The 14555-nt window shown below is 38.4% G+C and overlaps 2 protein-coding genes across 2 annotated transcripts in view; both read left to right on the top strand.

The window, feature by feature from the left end:
- LOC125665876 (uncharacterized) overlaps positions 1 to 5427 on the top strand; it is a 34184-nt gene extending 28757 nt beyond the window's left edge. The window contains exons 9-10 of the mRNA XM_048898833.2: positions 1869 to 1957; positions 3027 to 5427. Coding sequence (XP_048754790.2) covers positions 1869 to 1957; positions 3027 to 3119 — 182 coding nt within the window. The 3' untranslated portion in view covers positions 3120 to 5427. The remainder of the gene's footprint in view (positions 1 to 1868; positions 1958 to 3026) is intronic.
- Positions 5428 to 11717: 6290 nt separating this feature from the next.
- LOC130050700 (uncharacterized) lies at positions 11718 to 13701 on the top strand. Its single transcript, XM_056150935.1, has 3 exons — positions 11718 to 11880; positions 11983 to 12144; positions 12407 to 13701. Exons 1-3 carry the CDS (start codon positions 11718 to 11720, stop codon positions 13699 to 13701), a joined length of 1620 nt encoding a protein of 539 aa, XP_056006910.1.
- The last annotated feature ends 854 nt before the right edge of the window (positions 13702 to 14555 follow it).

The raw sequence follows: 14555 nt of genomic DNA, 5'->3' as shown, positions 1-14555 counted from the left end.
CTTAAACACACTTAGTCAGAGAGAGATAGTCAGAGAGAAAAAGAGAGAGAGATAGAGTACATCATTATTGAATATCCCTATTGCATGTACTAGTATGCTTTTCTTTTACTGAATATACTAATTCACATTCAAAACAGGAATTGCCTGCAGTACACGTTTTTAATAAACAGTGAATTTTAGAATATTTTAATGAAGAAAAGGTGATTAGAAAATTAAAAGGACAATTTTCAAAACCAGGTTTTCTCATAAACATAGTACATATATATAGTGTTTGGTATTGTTTGAATTTTCTCAAAATTCTGAAAAACAATATACATATCGGGGTAGGGGGGATTGACATTTTTTCTTTTTTAAATTCCACCTTTATCATGATTATTTAGCCTCCGGCACATTTTCACACAGCACCCATGGCCACAGCAAAGCTCCTGGAAGCTGTGTTTATTGGCAAATAACACATACTGTGGAACACGGAGGACATGGTGGATCTCCGCAGATTTTCCACCATGGTGTTTCCACGGTGGGGTGTATAAAATTTGTGTCATAAACTGTATTAGCAGTGTATATACAGGGAAATTCTTTTAATTAAAAATCTTTTACTCAAGAACCTCAAGGGTGCAAATTAAAACACAAACATCCTTTATAAAATGCTTCGGTGGTCTAGAGGTAGAGCGTTTGCCCTGCACATGGAAGGTCGGGGTTCAAATCCCAGCCGTGGCAGACCTAAGTCGTTAAAACAGGTAGTGACATTTCCATCGCCAAATGCTTGGCATCAGATGTGAATGTCACAGGTCCTCGGAGATGACCTTAAAAACAGATGTCCCGTGTCACAGTAGGTGTGGCACGCTAAAGAACCCTCACTGTTTGGTGGCCGTGAGCACCGAGCAATATAACCTAAATTTGAAGCCCTTCACTGGTCTTGGTGACGTCTCCATATGAATGAAAAATTCCCGAACGAGACGTTAAACAAGATACAATCAATCAATCAATCCTTAATGTAATGTACATGCAAGATCACACCAAGACCCCAGGGGGTCAGAGTGAGGTCACAGACAGAATTTTGATTTATGTGTAGAAATTACTTGTATATTAGAAAATTCTTTTAAAACTCTTCTGCTCAAGAACAAGGGGATGATATGTCTAATTGGTATGCAAGCATCGTCATGTAGTGTACATTTTAGAACGATCCTGATCACCAAGTGTAAAGCTAGGGCTACAAGAGGGATTCAAATTTTCCTTCCATTGGAATATTAAAGCACATTCTTTTAATATCCTCTCAAGATTTATAAGGGTATAGTATGTCAAACAGATAATGCAGACACCGTTACTTAGTGCAAGGGCACGTGGATTCATGGTTGGTCACACTATTGCCCCTTAGGGCCAGGATATGGCCACAGTACTTAGTGTACTGAAAATTGTTTAAACATCTTTTTATCGACTTGAGAACTGCTAGGGAGGAGTTTGTAAGCATGTGTAATGTAGAATCAAGTGGACACCATGGCCCACAAGGCCAGGGTTGGTCCATAGTTTAGATTTGATGTTTTACATGACAAGGTGCAATTGCTCGGGTGAGTATTGTGGCCCATGGGCCCCTTGCAGTCTTTGATCTATTCCAGATAGAGACATCACACTTTGTGAACTGAAAGGTCAAGGTCATTACTGTGTTGATTTTAAATGTCAAGGTCATTCAGAAAGGTCAATTTAATTTTTAAGAGTTTAATGATATACGTATGTGCTCCATGGAAACGCTACACAGGGTATTCAGGCTGATGAGTTTTGGTGTAAGTTTGTAGGTTGCCGAATCCTCCGTTTTCAGTCCCTGTCTTCACATTGATTGACAAGTCACTGTGTGTTTGATATTTGATTTGTAGGAACTTTGGGTAACTTTAACCTCTGTGTGGCATCCTTGGACTCAGTGGCAAATGGTGTCAACAAAGTTCAGAAGGCCATGGACAAAAATGTAAGCTTTTGTTAATTGTAAAGTTATTGATTATCACAGCATCTGAGTTTGGCCGTGTAATAGCAAACTCATAATGAAAGCTGCGGTGGATATGGTAGTGGAGGAGGGGGTGGGATCTCATCCATTTGGTTTGAAAAATTTAATATAGGTTAATTTGTGCCATTTAGGGATCTACAACCTTCTTTTTCAGGTGGGGCATTGTAGCTATAATGTAAAATTTGTACTCTTAATAAAAGTAGTACAGAATAACTACATGTACCATACTTAAATATCATCACTTCTGATCACAAAGAAACAAAGGTGCTTAGTTTCCATATGAAAAATAAATACATACCCACCCACCCAACTGAAGTGGAGAAATATTAGAATCATCCTGTCTGTCTGTCCAGACGTTGTACTGTACCTGAAGTCATCTGATTTGTACCACTGGTGAGTACATGGGATAAGGATCATCTTTAACAATGTTGGGGATCATAGGTCAGGTCTACAGGACACTGACAAAAGAAAAAAGGCTTTAACGGATTTTCTATTTTTCTTATGGTAAAGCTACCTTCAGACACAGATTTTTGATGGTGTTGTAGTGAATTTTAGACTTAAGTTTGTGGTCAAGCAGTCAAATGAACTTGTCACATATTAAGAAAATGGCTATGACATTTGAATATAAGCTACAAAATGTATTATTTTATGTCCAATGCACCTGTCCACCTGATTAAGAAGTTGTAAAGCTATAATTATTTAATTACCTGGCAATGCTGAAACTGCTTAAATTTCAACTAGAGCCAATGGTCAACTCATCAGACAAGAATCATTGTTTGATTATGAGGTCAAAGGTCAATTGAATTAAATATGGATGGTTTGGAGGGTAATGTAATTTCCCTTCAGGCCTGAAGTCACCTTACTGAAGACAGACTTGCCTTGGGATGAGAACTGAACAGTGTCGCACCTTTTTTTTTCAATTACACCCAGTTTTATGGGTGTCACAGGAGATATAATTAGGACAGCCCTAGTTTAAGTTTTGTTCCATGGTTTATTGTACTAAATCTTTTTTATTTTTTGCTTTGTTTTGTAGGTTCCAATAGTTTCAGAAGAATTTGTTTATGACTCAATCAACAAGAAGAAATTAATGAATCCAATGGCAGACAAGTATAGTCCTGAAAATTAGCCACATTTGTGAACTCCTGTTTGTTTCTTATTATGTGAAAGCATGAAGACTATTAGCTTAAGTCTGCTCATTTGGTTGTCTGTGTGTTTATCTGTAGCGGTTCATTTCCAGATGATATCACGAAAGTAATGAATGAAGAGTCTCCAAGTTCACATGCTCATACAGGGTCATCATGAGAGCTCTAGTATCCTCATACAGGGTCATCGTGAGAGCTCTAGTATCCTCATACAGGGTCATCATGAGAGCTCTAGTATCCTCATACAGGGTCATCGTGAGAGCTCTAGTATCCTCATACAGGGTCATCATGAGAACTCTAGTATCCTCATACAGGGTCATTGTGATAGCTCTAGTATCCTCATACAGGGTCATCGTGAGAGCTCTAGTATCCTCATACAGGGTCATCATGAGAGCTCTAGTATCCTCATACAGGGTCATCGTGAGAGCTCTAGTATCCTCATACAGGGTCATCATGAGAGCTCTAGTATCCTCATACAGGGTCATTGTGAGAACTCTAGTATCCTCATACAGGGTCATCGTGAGAGCTCTAGTATCCTCATACAGGGTCATCGTGAGAACTCTAGTATCCTCATACAGGGTCATTGTGAGAGCTCTAATATCCTCATACAGGGTCATCGTGAGAGCTCTAGTATCCTCATACAGGGTCATCGTGAGAGCTCTAGTATCCTCATACAGGGTCATCATGAGAGCTCTAGTATCCTCATACAGGGTCATCATGAGAGCTCTAGTATCCTCATACAGGGTCATCATGAGAGCTCTAGTATCCTCATACAGGGTCATCATGAGAACTCTAGTATCCTCATACAGGGTCATCTTGAGAGCTCTAGTATCCTCATACAGGGTCATCGTGAGAGCTCTAGTATCCTCATACAGGGTCATCGTGAGAGCTCTAGTATCCTCATACAGGGTCATCGTGAGAGCTCTAGTATCCTCATACAGGGTCATCGTGAGAGCTCTAGTATCCTCATACAGGGTCATCATGAGAGCTCTAGTATCCTCATACAGGGTCATCGTGAGAGCTCTAGTATCCTCATACAGGGTCATCGTGAGAGCTCTAGTATCCTCATACAGGGTCATCATGAGAGCTCTAGTATCCTCATACAGGGTCATCGTGAGAGCTCTAGTGTCCTCATACAGGGTCATCATGACAGCTCTAGTATCCTCATACAGGGTCATTGTGAGAACTCTAGTATCCTCATACAGGGTCATTGTGAGAGCCCTAATATCAACATTTTGTAAGACTTCCTTTAAATGTTTTCCCATTTTAAATGGGGACGTACATGTACGAATATTCACAGCATTTACATGTCAATTTACATGTAGGCATGATCATGCATGACCCAGAGCTAGATGAAGCTGTAATAGTGATGATTAATAGACTGGGAAAAGTCCACACTTGAATTTTCTTAGATGTAGAAAGGAACACTAAAGTAGCATCAAAATGCATGTAGATGTGACCAGTCAACATGGGATGCTTACTCCTCCTAGGCATTTGATGCCACCTCTGGTATGTCCAGGGCTCCGTGTTTGCCCTACTCTTAATTCTGTATTCATTATGGGTTTTATGAGATTGGTCACTATTTGTTATTTACAACCATTTTGTACGGATCTAGAGAATTTTATTCAAATATAGTTAATTTATGAAATATGTATGTATATGTATTTTTAGTTGTTTCTTTTACAAAATTTTATGACATTTTAACCATTTTTAATCTTCATATTATACTGTGATGAAATAGTTGTGATAAGAAATTTGTCATGTGTCACCTGATTTTATGTGCATTCAATACAATCATGTGTATTATTGCATTTCATCGTGTAACACTGTATTTTAAGAAGAATTTTGCAGTTAAACATTGTACATGTATTATGAGTTTTAATCAGGTTCATCATGCCCATAGACAATGAGTGGAAGCCATGCCTGGCCTTCTCCGGGTTCAGTCAATCTAATTTATTCTGTAGGCTGTCAGTAAAAATACTGTTTTTTTTCTCTGTTGAGGACTCTACCACAACAGACAGTTCATGGTTTTGTACAACACAGTGGTAAATTTTGGCACATCTACTATAGTTTTGCTTGTGACTGTCTATAGAAAAATAGCTGGTAATCATGTGATTTGTTTTATCCAATGACAAAGCAACATGCTTCTTCAAGATAAAATTAATAGATTTTGTATGTGTCACAGAAGCTTGTTGACCAATCCAGTTCCTATGCCCTCTTATGTTGAAAAACTACATGTTTGTATCTGTTATCTGCTTCATTTTCATGAGAATAAAAGTTAATTGAGATTAGTATGAGCTATGATGTATTGCTTTCTGCAACGTTTAACATGTATGATAATTCTATGGTTGTTATAGCGATCTAGTTTTCCAATACAACCTACATGTCTCATTGGGTCAAATACTATCTGACTTATTTCATACCAATTGTTAGACCGTTCTTGGCACACTGATTTTGACTACAAATTACTCCATTTACCTGATCAAAATATAGGGCTCATGTCAGTTGTGGCTGGTCGACAGGGAATGTTTACTCCTAGGCACCTGATCCCACTGGTATATCCAAGGATCTGTATTTGCCCAACTCTCTATTTTGCATTGCTTAAAGCAGTTAATGCAAAGTCTGTTTAAAATACAATCGTAATAATGAGCCCTAAAAAGACAATGTTGTTACAAGCTTTGTCAGCTGGAACCAAAACGTATTCCTCATATAACCTATAGTATCTAATTCTATTGTCACTTCTGGTTTACTAAACACAGAAGAATAGGTGGTACATGTACGTACTTTTGTTTTGATGTGTCTAATGTGGGATTTTAATATTCCTCTAATACTTTTACTTCATTCTGACAATGTATCAAGTTCTTCTTTTTCATGTTTAGCCCTTTGTCTGGCATAATCTTTGACAGAATTCATAATAGAGATGAAGTTGTTGCCAATTGAAAGACCGAGGTTCTCTGTATTTAGGACCTTTTAGAATAAGTGATTTGAGGTCCTCATTTTCAACTTTATCAACATCACCAGTAATGACATGTCCAGCTGGACTGAAAGGAAATTAAGAACCACAGGGCTAATTTCAGCCACACCTGCCACAAAGCATGCTTATGTAAAGAGGATTCAAGTTCATTCAAATGAAGTGCCACACCCTTTTTGAAGTGGAGATCACCAAGATTTAGTAACATTTTGTGGCATCTTTTAAAAATCTTCTTAAGAACCACTGGGCCATTTTTAATCAAACTTGGTGCAAATCATCATTGGGTAAAGGGGATTCAAGTTGGTTCAAATGAAGGGTCATGATCCCTCAGAAGGGGGGATAATCAAGGAAAGGCAAAATAGGGTGGATCCATTTAAAAAGTCAAGAACCACGGGGGCCAAAAAAGTTAAAATTTACATGAAAGCTTCCTGATATAATGTAGATTAAAGTTTTTTCAAATCATTGCCCCAGGGGGTAGGGTTGGACCACAAAAGTGCATCAGTTTTATGTGGGAATTAATATATTAAAAAAAAATCTCAAGAAGAGCAGGGCCATGCATCCCTGGGTAATGCAGATTCAAATATGTTAAAATTGTGGTCTCTGTGGGTAGGATTGGGTCACAATAGGGGATCAAAGCTTTACATGGGAATATATAGGAAATCTTCTCAATAACAGCAGGGCTATGGTTAGTTATATTAATATGAAAGGATCTTCTGGTAAGTGCGAATTCAAGTTTTTTCATAGAGGGAAGGGTGATACCATAATAAAAGTTTTATATGGGAATATACAAGGAATTGACAAATTCTTTTCAAGATCACCAGGGCCACACTAAACAATATCTAAAAGGTGGGATGTAATGTTTTCGTTGTGTCTGTAACTTGAATCTTGTTCATAACTTTTGAATGGTAAATGGTATATTTCATATGTATATTCTTTTTGACAAGAAATTTCTTTTGGTTCCAATGCTTCTATCTTTGTGACTTTGATCTTGAAGTTCGACCTGCTTATAAGAAAATCTTACATGGGCAATATCACCATAACTATTTTCTATCGAAAAAGTCAGATTTTACCATTTATGTGTCCCCTGTTCCAAAGATGCTTCATACCAAATTTGAAAAAAACAAGATGTGTTTGTGAAACACAAATGCCCCCGATAATGGCCAATTCCGAAGATGGCCAAGGTCACAAGGACAAAGATCTTGGTACCAGTAGAAAGATCTTGTCACAAGAAATGTTCATGTGCAATATGAACATAATGAAAGCTCTAATATTAAATTTACCATTTAGAAATTATGACCAATGTCAATTTTTTTAAATAGTAGGTCAAATATCAAGGTCAAAAGGCTTACTACCAACGGAAAGGTCTTGTCACACGGAATACTCATGTGAAATATCAAAGCTCTGTCATAATGTTTTGAATTTCCGAGAACTCTTGAACATTGTTCTGGTGGACTCTTCGTTTTATTTCATTTATTCACTCAAACCAAATTCACAATGGTACATCAATTTCATTTTGTAATTATATAAACAATAGTTTATATTGATTTCTTTTTTTATTATTACTTATTCTTTTTTCATAACTATTTAAAGTAGGGCTTTCATATTTAACATATAGATACATTTACTATGGTAAGAAATTTTATTTAATTCCTGAACTCTTTTAAGGTACTAGGGCTTTCATATTTTGTTGATTGATTTATTGTGGCTTGTTTAACGTCTCTCTCGAGAATTTTTCACTCATATGAAGACGTCACCCAGACCGGTGAAGGACTTCTTAAGGCCTTTGCTCGGCGCTTACGGCCATTGAGCAGTGAGGTTCTTTAGGGTGCCACACCTATTGCGACACGGCTCATCCGTTTTTAAGGTCATCTCCGAGGACCCGTGACACTTTCACCTGATGCCTATGAGACTGTCACTACCTGTTTTAACGACTTAAGTCTGTCGCGGCCCCGATTCGTACCCCGGCCTTCCGCATGCGGGGCGAACGCTCTAACTTCTAGACCACGGTGGCGGTTTCATGATTTGTACATAGAATCCTTTTATGGCACGCCAAATTTACAAAAATGAGCTAAACATAGTTTCACAGTTGATAAACTAGGTTTATCGACTGTAAACTATAGTTTACGGACCGTAAACTATAGTTAACGATTCGTTAACTATAGTTTTCATCCGTAAAACTATATTTAACGGTTGTAAACTATAGTTTACAAATGCTAATCCAAGTTTATTTGTCTTTAAATAAACGTGAACAATAGATTTTGCTGATAAATACAGATTCACATCTGTAAACTATAATTTACATTCGTTAACTATAGTTCACAATTGTTAATCCTAGTTTCACAAATTGTGATACTATATTTATCAGATAAACTATGTTTAACATTCGTTGATTATAGGTTTTTATCGTAAACTATAGTTAACTGTCATTTTTATTCATAAACTATATTAAACAAAACTGTGTTAATCACTTTTTTGTGAATTCGGCGCATTAAATGACTATAAACTATATCTTACAAACCGTAAACTATCATTTACATTCGTTAATAATAGTTTAGACTTGTAAACCGTAGTTTACAATCGTGAAACCGTATTTATCAGATAAACTACTGTATGTTTTGCAATCGCTAATGATTGTTTTCATTGTTAACGCTTGTGAAACAGATTATCTGTTAACTATGGTTTACAGAAGTGAAATATAGATTAACGTCGTTAACTATAGTTTACGGTCCGTAAACTTAGTTTACAGTCGATAAACCTAGTTTATCAACTGTGAAACTATGTTTAGCTCATTTTTGTGAATTTGGCGTGCCATATCCTTATGGTAAGACTTTACACTTCATGTGGCCTATTTATGTGAGTGACATTGCTACTAGTGTTGTTACTACATGCATATACCCCTCGCAACAGACTGTTGTAATGTTATATGATTAGCGGTTTGTTGTATTGAGTTAACATCTCCGTTTACATAATCTATGTACTACTATCAAAGTTAGAATCTGTTATATAGAAAATAGAGACTAGTGGAAGTTCTGTTGTATATCATTATTTCTATGATGGTTTTACTTAGTTCTGTTGTATCATTATTTCTATGATGGTTTTACTTAGTTCTGTTGTATCATTATTTCTATGATGGTTTTACTTAGTTCTGTTGTATCATTATTTCTATGATGGTTTTAGTTCTGTTGTATCATTATTTCTATGATGGTTTTACTTAGCCTTTTTACTTATCGAGATATGGACGATAGTGTTCAGCAATGCTGACAGAGTATGTTTAAAAGCATTGAACTAGACGCTAATGTTAAAGAAACTGCCAAAAGTAATGTTTATAACAAATTATTACGACTAAAATAGCTTTCCTAATATGAAATCACATGTAAAATCATCACTAACGTTTCAATATAGTTACGCCCTGCAACCGTTCGTGGTAATATAAATACGGCGAAAACATAATTGTATTGAAATCAAGGAAATTTACATAAGAGTTACAAATTATTTTTTCCTTCACTTTGAACATTTTTAACGATAATTTATCACAATAAATACGTTACCTTTATAAATTTAGATATTCACCTGCTTGCAGTCTTGTATCGGAAAAAACCATGTAATAAAAAAGCACCCTTCGTGACCCGCCACCTCTGACATGCTCAGAAACCAACATCCGGTATCATCTTTTCTTTTCCGCCGTTGTGGAGTGCAGTCACGTTTTTCTCGAGGAGGAAAAGAATTTTTTCTACTTGCTATTTTTGGCTAAGTATTGCATGGTATTTGTTGATATTACTTTATTACATTATTAAGCATTATGGCGAATGAAGGTGAAAATGTTAAATTACCTTTTATTGCTGTAGAGGGAGAGTATTGGGACTCTGTTGACTCTAGAAGTTTTGGTCCCATGGAATCTGACCCTTTTCTTTCTTATGGGAATGTCATGGATTCTCCAGGAATTCCTTCTACCCCGGTTACTTCGGTAGGTCAAATTAGAGCTACATCTACTATTACGCGACCTCCTGGTAGTCCGGTGGCTAGTTCTCGCCCTGAGAGTTTTCCTTCGGGTAATCGTAGGGAGACGTTTTATCGGTCTAGGTGGCCAGCTAGATTTCCTCATCCCATGTATTCTGTGCCACCTTATCCCTACTCGACTCAACCTGTGTGGACAGGGCAAGGTTTTGTTAGTAAACCAAACTTAATGGAGTCCTCCAATAAGGACGAAATTAAATGTTTGGTTTCATCTATTCAGAAACTGGAGGCTTCTATTTCTTCAAAATTTGTGACAGTGGAACGTAGACTAGATTTGATTGAAAAAAGCAAATCAGCTACGTCCCCCACTGTTCCTGGGGCTGCTCTTGTCACCCCTCGGCCCGCTTTTGATAATAAAGCGGACGAGGAGGTTGACTCATTATCTTTGGCTCCAAGTAGTCAAGAGGCATCTTTTCTGAGCGATAATTGCCTATCTCCGGTTCCTTCAGTCGATGAAGTTGGGCTTTCTCAGGAGCAACTTCCGGTAGAGAATCTCACTCTGAAAGACAAAGTGTACGCAATTCGTAGAGAATTGTCAGGTCACGATTCTTTAGTTTCTCCTCCCAGGAGTTCTCACAAACCTTCTGATTTTCAGTCCTGCTCTGGTCTTGTGAGAGATTCTTCTAAGTCGTATGCTTCTTTTCCCGAGTCTAGTCATTTTAAATCTGCATTGGCTTCCATTAATTATCATCTTGTCGACGATCAGATGTCCTCCAATAAGGCCTCTAATTTAGTTAGACAAAATCTGGCTTTTAGTACATCTTCTTTCCCTGGTAAGGTTAGAATGAAGTATTTTGATATTCATGATGTTTCCTTGGGAAAATCTCAACCTGTTTTTGATAAGACTTTTTCCAATCTTCTTGGTGCTAAGTCTTCTGAGGGGGTCAAGTTATCTCAGACTTCTTATTCTAGGTCGGAGAACAATCTTCGGGGTGTTGCCGCAGCTTTACAATATGCGGAGCATTTTCTTGCTGCTGCAGGTGCCTCTCTTAAAGATAAGGGCGAAGAATTTGATGATGTTCGTTCTTTTCTTCTCCAAGTAGATAGATGTCTTTGCACTTCTCAGCTCTTGAATCTTGGCACTATTGCCAATTTTTCTTTAGCTAGGAGACAAGAGATTCTTCAAAAATCTAACGTCTCTGAGTTTCTTAAAGACAACCTACTTTTTTCTCCTCTTCATAAAGAGCAGTTATTTGGCATCTCTTTACGCAAATTACAAGAGGAATTACACAAAGAACCTCCTACTGTTAAAGTAGATGTACAACTCAACAATGGTAGTTCTAGGCGTGTTTCTTGTTCTTCTAAATCAGACTCTTCTAGAAGTAAGTCTCAAGGTGCTACTAAATCTGGCTCTTCTCTGCAAGGTTCAAATAATCTTAAGAGAAGTAATGAGCATCGTTCTTTCCCATCGGCTTCGGGATCTAATAATAAAAAACCCAAAGTAGCCAAGGGTAAGAAATCTCAGTTTTGATGCCTCCCCCCCTCCTGTAGCACAATCCACTCTTTCCGAGGAAGTAGGTGTTCCCTTTCCTCATCTTCCTGTGGGAGGACGCCTCTCTCTTTTTCTTCCTCATTGGTCCCGTCTCATTTCGGACAAATGGGTTCTTTCTGTGCTACGGAGGGGTTTAGAGCTTCAATTTCGAGAACAGCCTCCTCTCTCTGCGGTTCCTCTGGAATTTTCTATGACCAGAGACCCGTGGAAAAATCTGTTGTTACAAGAGGAAGTGTCTCTACTTCTCCAAAAGAATGTATTGGAAGAAGTAAGTCCACCTCTAGGTTGGGGGTTCTACTCTCGTCTCTTTCTTGTACCCAAAAAGAATGGACAAATGAAACCTGTGTTGGACCTCTCTTTTCTGAATCAGTATCTGGTGATTCCACATTTCAAAATGGAGACCAACAGGTCGATCAGAACCTCTCTCCATACAGGGATGTGGACGGCTTCTTTAGATCTGACGGATGCTTATTTTCATGTCCCTATAGCTCCGGCTTATCGGAAGTTTCTTCGTCTGGTCTGGGAGGGCAAGGTATATGCTTTCAGGGCAATGCCTTTTGGCCTATCTACTGCTCCACTAGTGTTCACAAAAATTTTTCAAACAGTGGTTGCGTATCTACACTCCCAGTCCATTTTCATCCATACATATCTAGACGATTCTCTGATCAAGAATTTTTCTTTCAACCTTCTTCATCAACATACTCATCGAGTTATTCATCTTCTGTTGAAGCTGGGTTTCCTTATTTCTTGGGAAAAATCAGAGATAGTTCCCAGTCAGAGTTTCATTTTCCTAGGGGAACAATTTCGAACAGATCTTGGGATAGTTCTTCCTCCAGAGGAGAAATTTCTCAAGCTTCAGTATCTGTTGGATCAACTACTTTCAGCCAAACAGGCTTCAGCTCGCCAGTTTCTACAACTGATAGGTTTTCTGATTTCTCTGATGGACATAGTACCTTTAGGTCGTCTTCATATTCGCCCCATTCAGTGGTATCTTCTGGAATTTTGGGTACCAGCCTCACAACAGTGGGAAGCTGTTATTCCCATTCTTCCCAGATTGTATCCTCATCTTCTGTGGTGGTCAGTGAGAGAGAATGTTATGATAGGTTGCTCGCTAGACCCCCCAGTTCCTTCTATGACCCTGTTTACAGATGCTTCTCTGACAGGCTGGGGAGCTACCCTGGAGGGCAGAGAGGCATCAGGTATATGGTCCGGTCTCCAGTTGACAGAACACATCAATTTACTGGAGATGCGGGCTGTTCTTCTGGCATTGAAACAATTTTCCCAATTTGTTCAGGGTCAATCTCTGATGATAGCCACAGACAATACAACAGTAGTGGCTTATCTGCAGAATCAGGGCGGCACACATTCTCAGTCTCTTTACCTTCTGTGCAAAGAAATTCTGTTGTTTTGCCGTTCCCTGGGAAATCGCTTGTCAGTCAGGCATGTTCCTGGCAATCTGAATCTAGTAGCGGATGCTCTCTCAAGGTCACTGCATCCAGTGAATACAGAATGGGAGTTACATCCAGCAGTCTTTCAGGAGATCTGTCTCAAGTGGGATCGTCCTCATATAGACCTCTTTGCTACGCATCTGAATTGCAAACTGCCAACGTTTGTGTCTCCGATTCCAGACAACAAAGCTTTAGCAGTGGATGCAATGTCTTTCGATTGGAAGGGGATGTTTTCTTACATGTTTCCTCCTTTTCGCCTCCTTCCCAAGATTTTACACAAAATCAGGGTAGAAATTTGCAAGACCATTCTTATTGCTCCAGCATGGCCAAAACAATCTTGGTTTCCAGATCTTCTTCAACTGTGTTGTGCGAGACCAATTCTGCTTCCTCTCAGGAAAGATCTTTTGTCTCAATTCAAAGGCAGGAAAGTTCATCAGAATCTTTCCAACCTCCATCTACACGCATGGTTACTGTCAGGGAATCTCTCAGACAGGATGGCTTTTCTGACAGAGCAGCCAAACGTATCTCTAGTTCAGTCAGAAAATCTACAGGAGCAATTTATGACTCTAAGTGGAACATCTTCTGTTCTTGGTGTCGTTCAAAGGAAATTTATCCTCTCGCAGTTACTGTCCAACAGTTAGCTGAGTTTTTAGTTTATCTGTTTGAAGACAAAGGTTTCTCTCCCTCTACTATTAAGGGCTATCGTTCAGCTTTATCCAGAACTATAGCTTTGTCAGGAGGTCCTGATTTTGGGAAGAATGAGTTCTTGTCCCTCATGGTCAAGAATTTTTGTTTGGAACGACCTAGACAACGTAGGTTGGTTCCATCCTGGAATTTAGCTTTGGTTCTTAGGACTTTACAATTTCCTCCTTTCGAACCTTTATTTTTAGCTTCCTTTAAGTTTTTGACCTTGAAGTACTGTTTTTTATTAGCTTTAGCTTCTGGTCGTAGAAGGAGTGAGATTCATGCTTTCTCCATTGCAGATTCTTGTCTCAGATTTTCTGCAGATAATTCTTCAGTTACTCTGTTGACAGATCCATCTTTCTTAGCCAAGAATCAGTTATCAGACAAAGGTTCTGGACCTATTGTTATTCCTGCTCTACCTAAATCATTAGGTAATCAGGATTTATGTCCAGTGCGTACACTTCAGAAATATATTTCTGTTTCGTCAACGCTCAGACCTTCTGGTTCTACTAGACTTTTCATTCCTATTAAGAAAGGTCTAAAGGATATTTCGGCTAAGACTATTTCTACTTGGCTTTGTCATACTGTTAAGATGGCTTACCAATCTTCATCTCCAGAAGCCTTGTCTCGTGTTCAAGTTCAGGCACATGAAATTAGAGCATTGTCTTGCTCCTGGGCTATTTTCAATTCCTCCTCTATGTCGGAAATCATGTCAGCTGGTTATTGGAGGTCTGATAGTACCTTTTATAACCATTACCTTAGATCTATGCCCCTTCATAGTGACAGTTTGTTCTCGCTTGGACCTCTAGTT

This window comes from Ostrea edulis, chromosome 10 (genome assembly GCF_947568905.1).
Source record: "Ostrea edulis chromosome 10, xbOstEdul1.1, whole genome shotgun sequence".
Classification (NCBI taxonomy): Eukaryota; Metazoa; Mollusca; class Bivalvia; order Ostreida; family Ostreidae; genus Ostrea; species Ostrea edulis.
The sequence above is the reverse complement of the archived record's forward strand: the minus strand, read 5'-3'. Positions and strand labels throughout refer to the sequence as shown.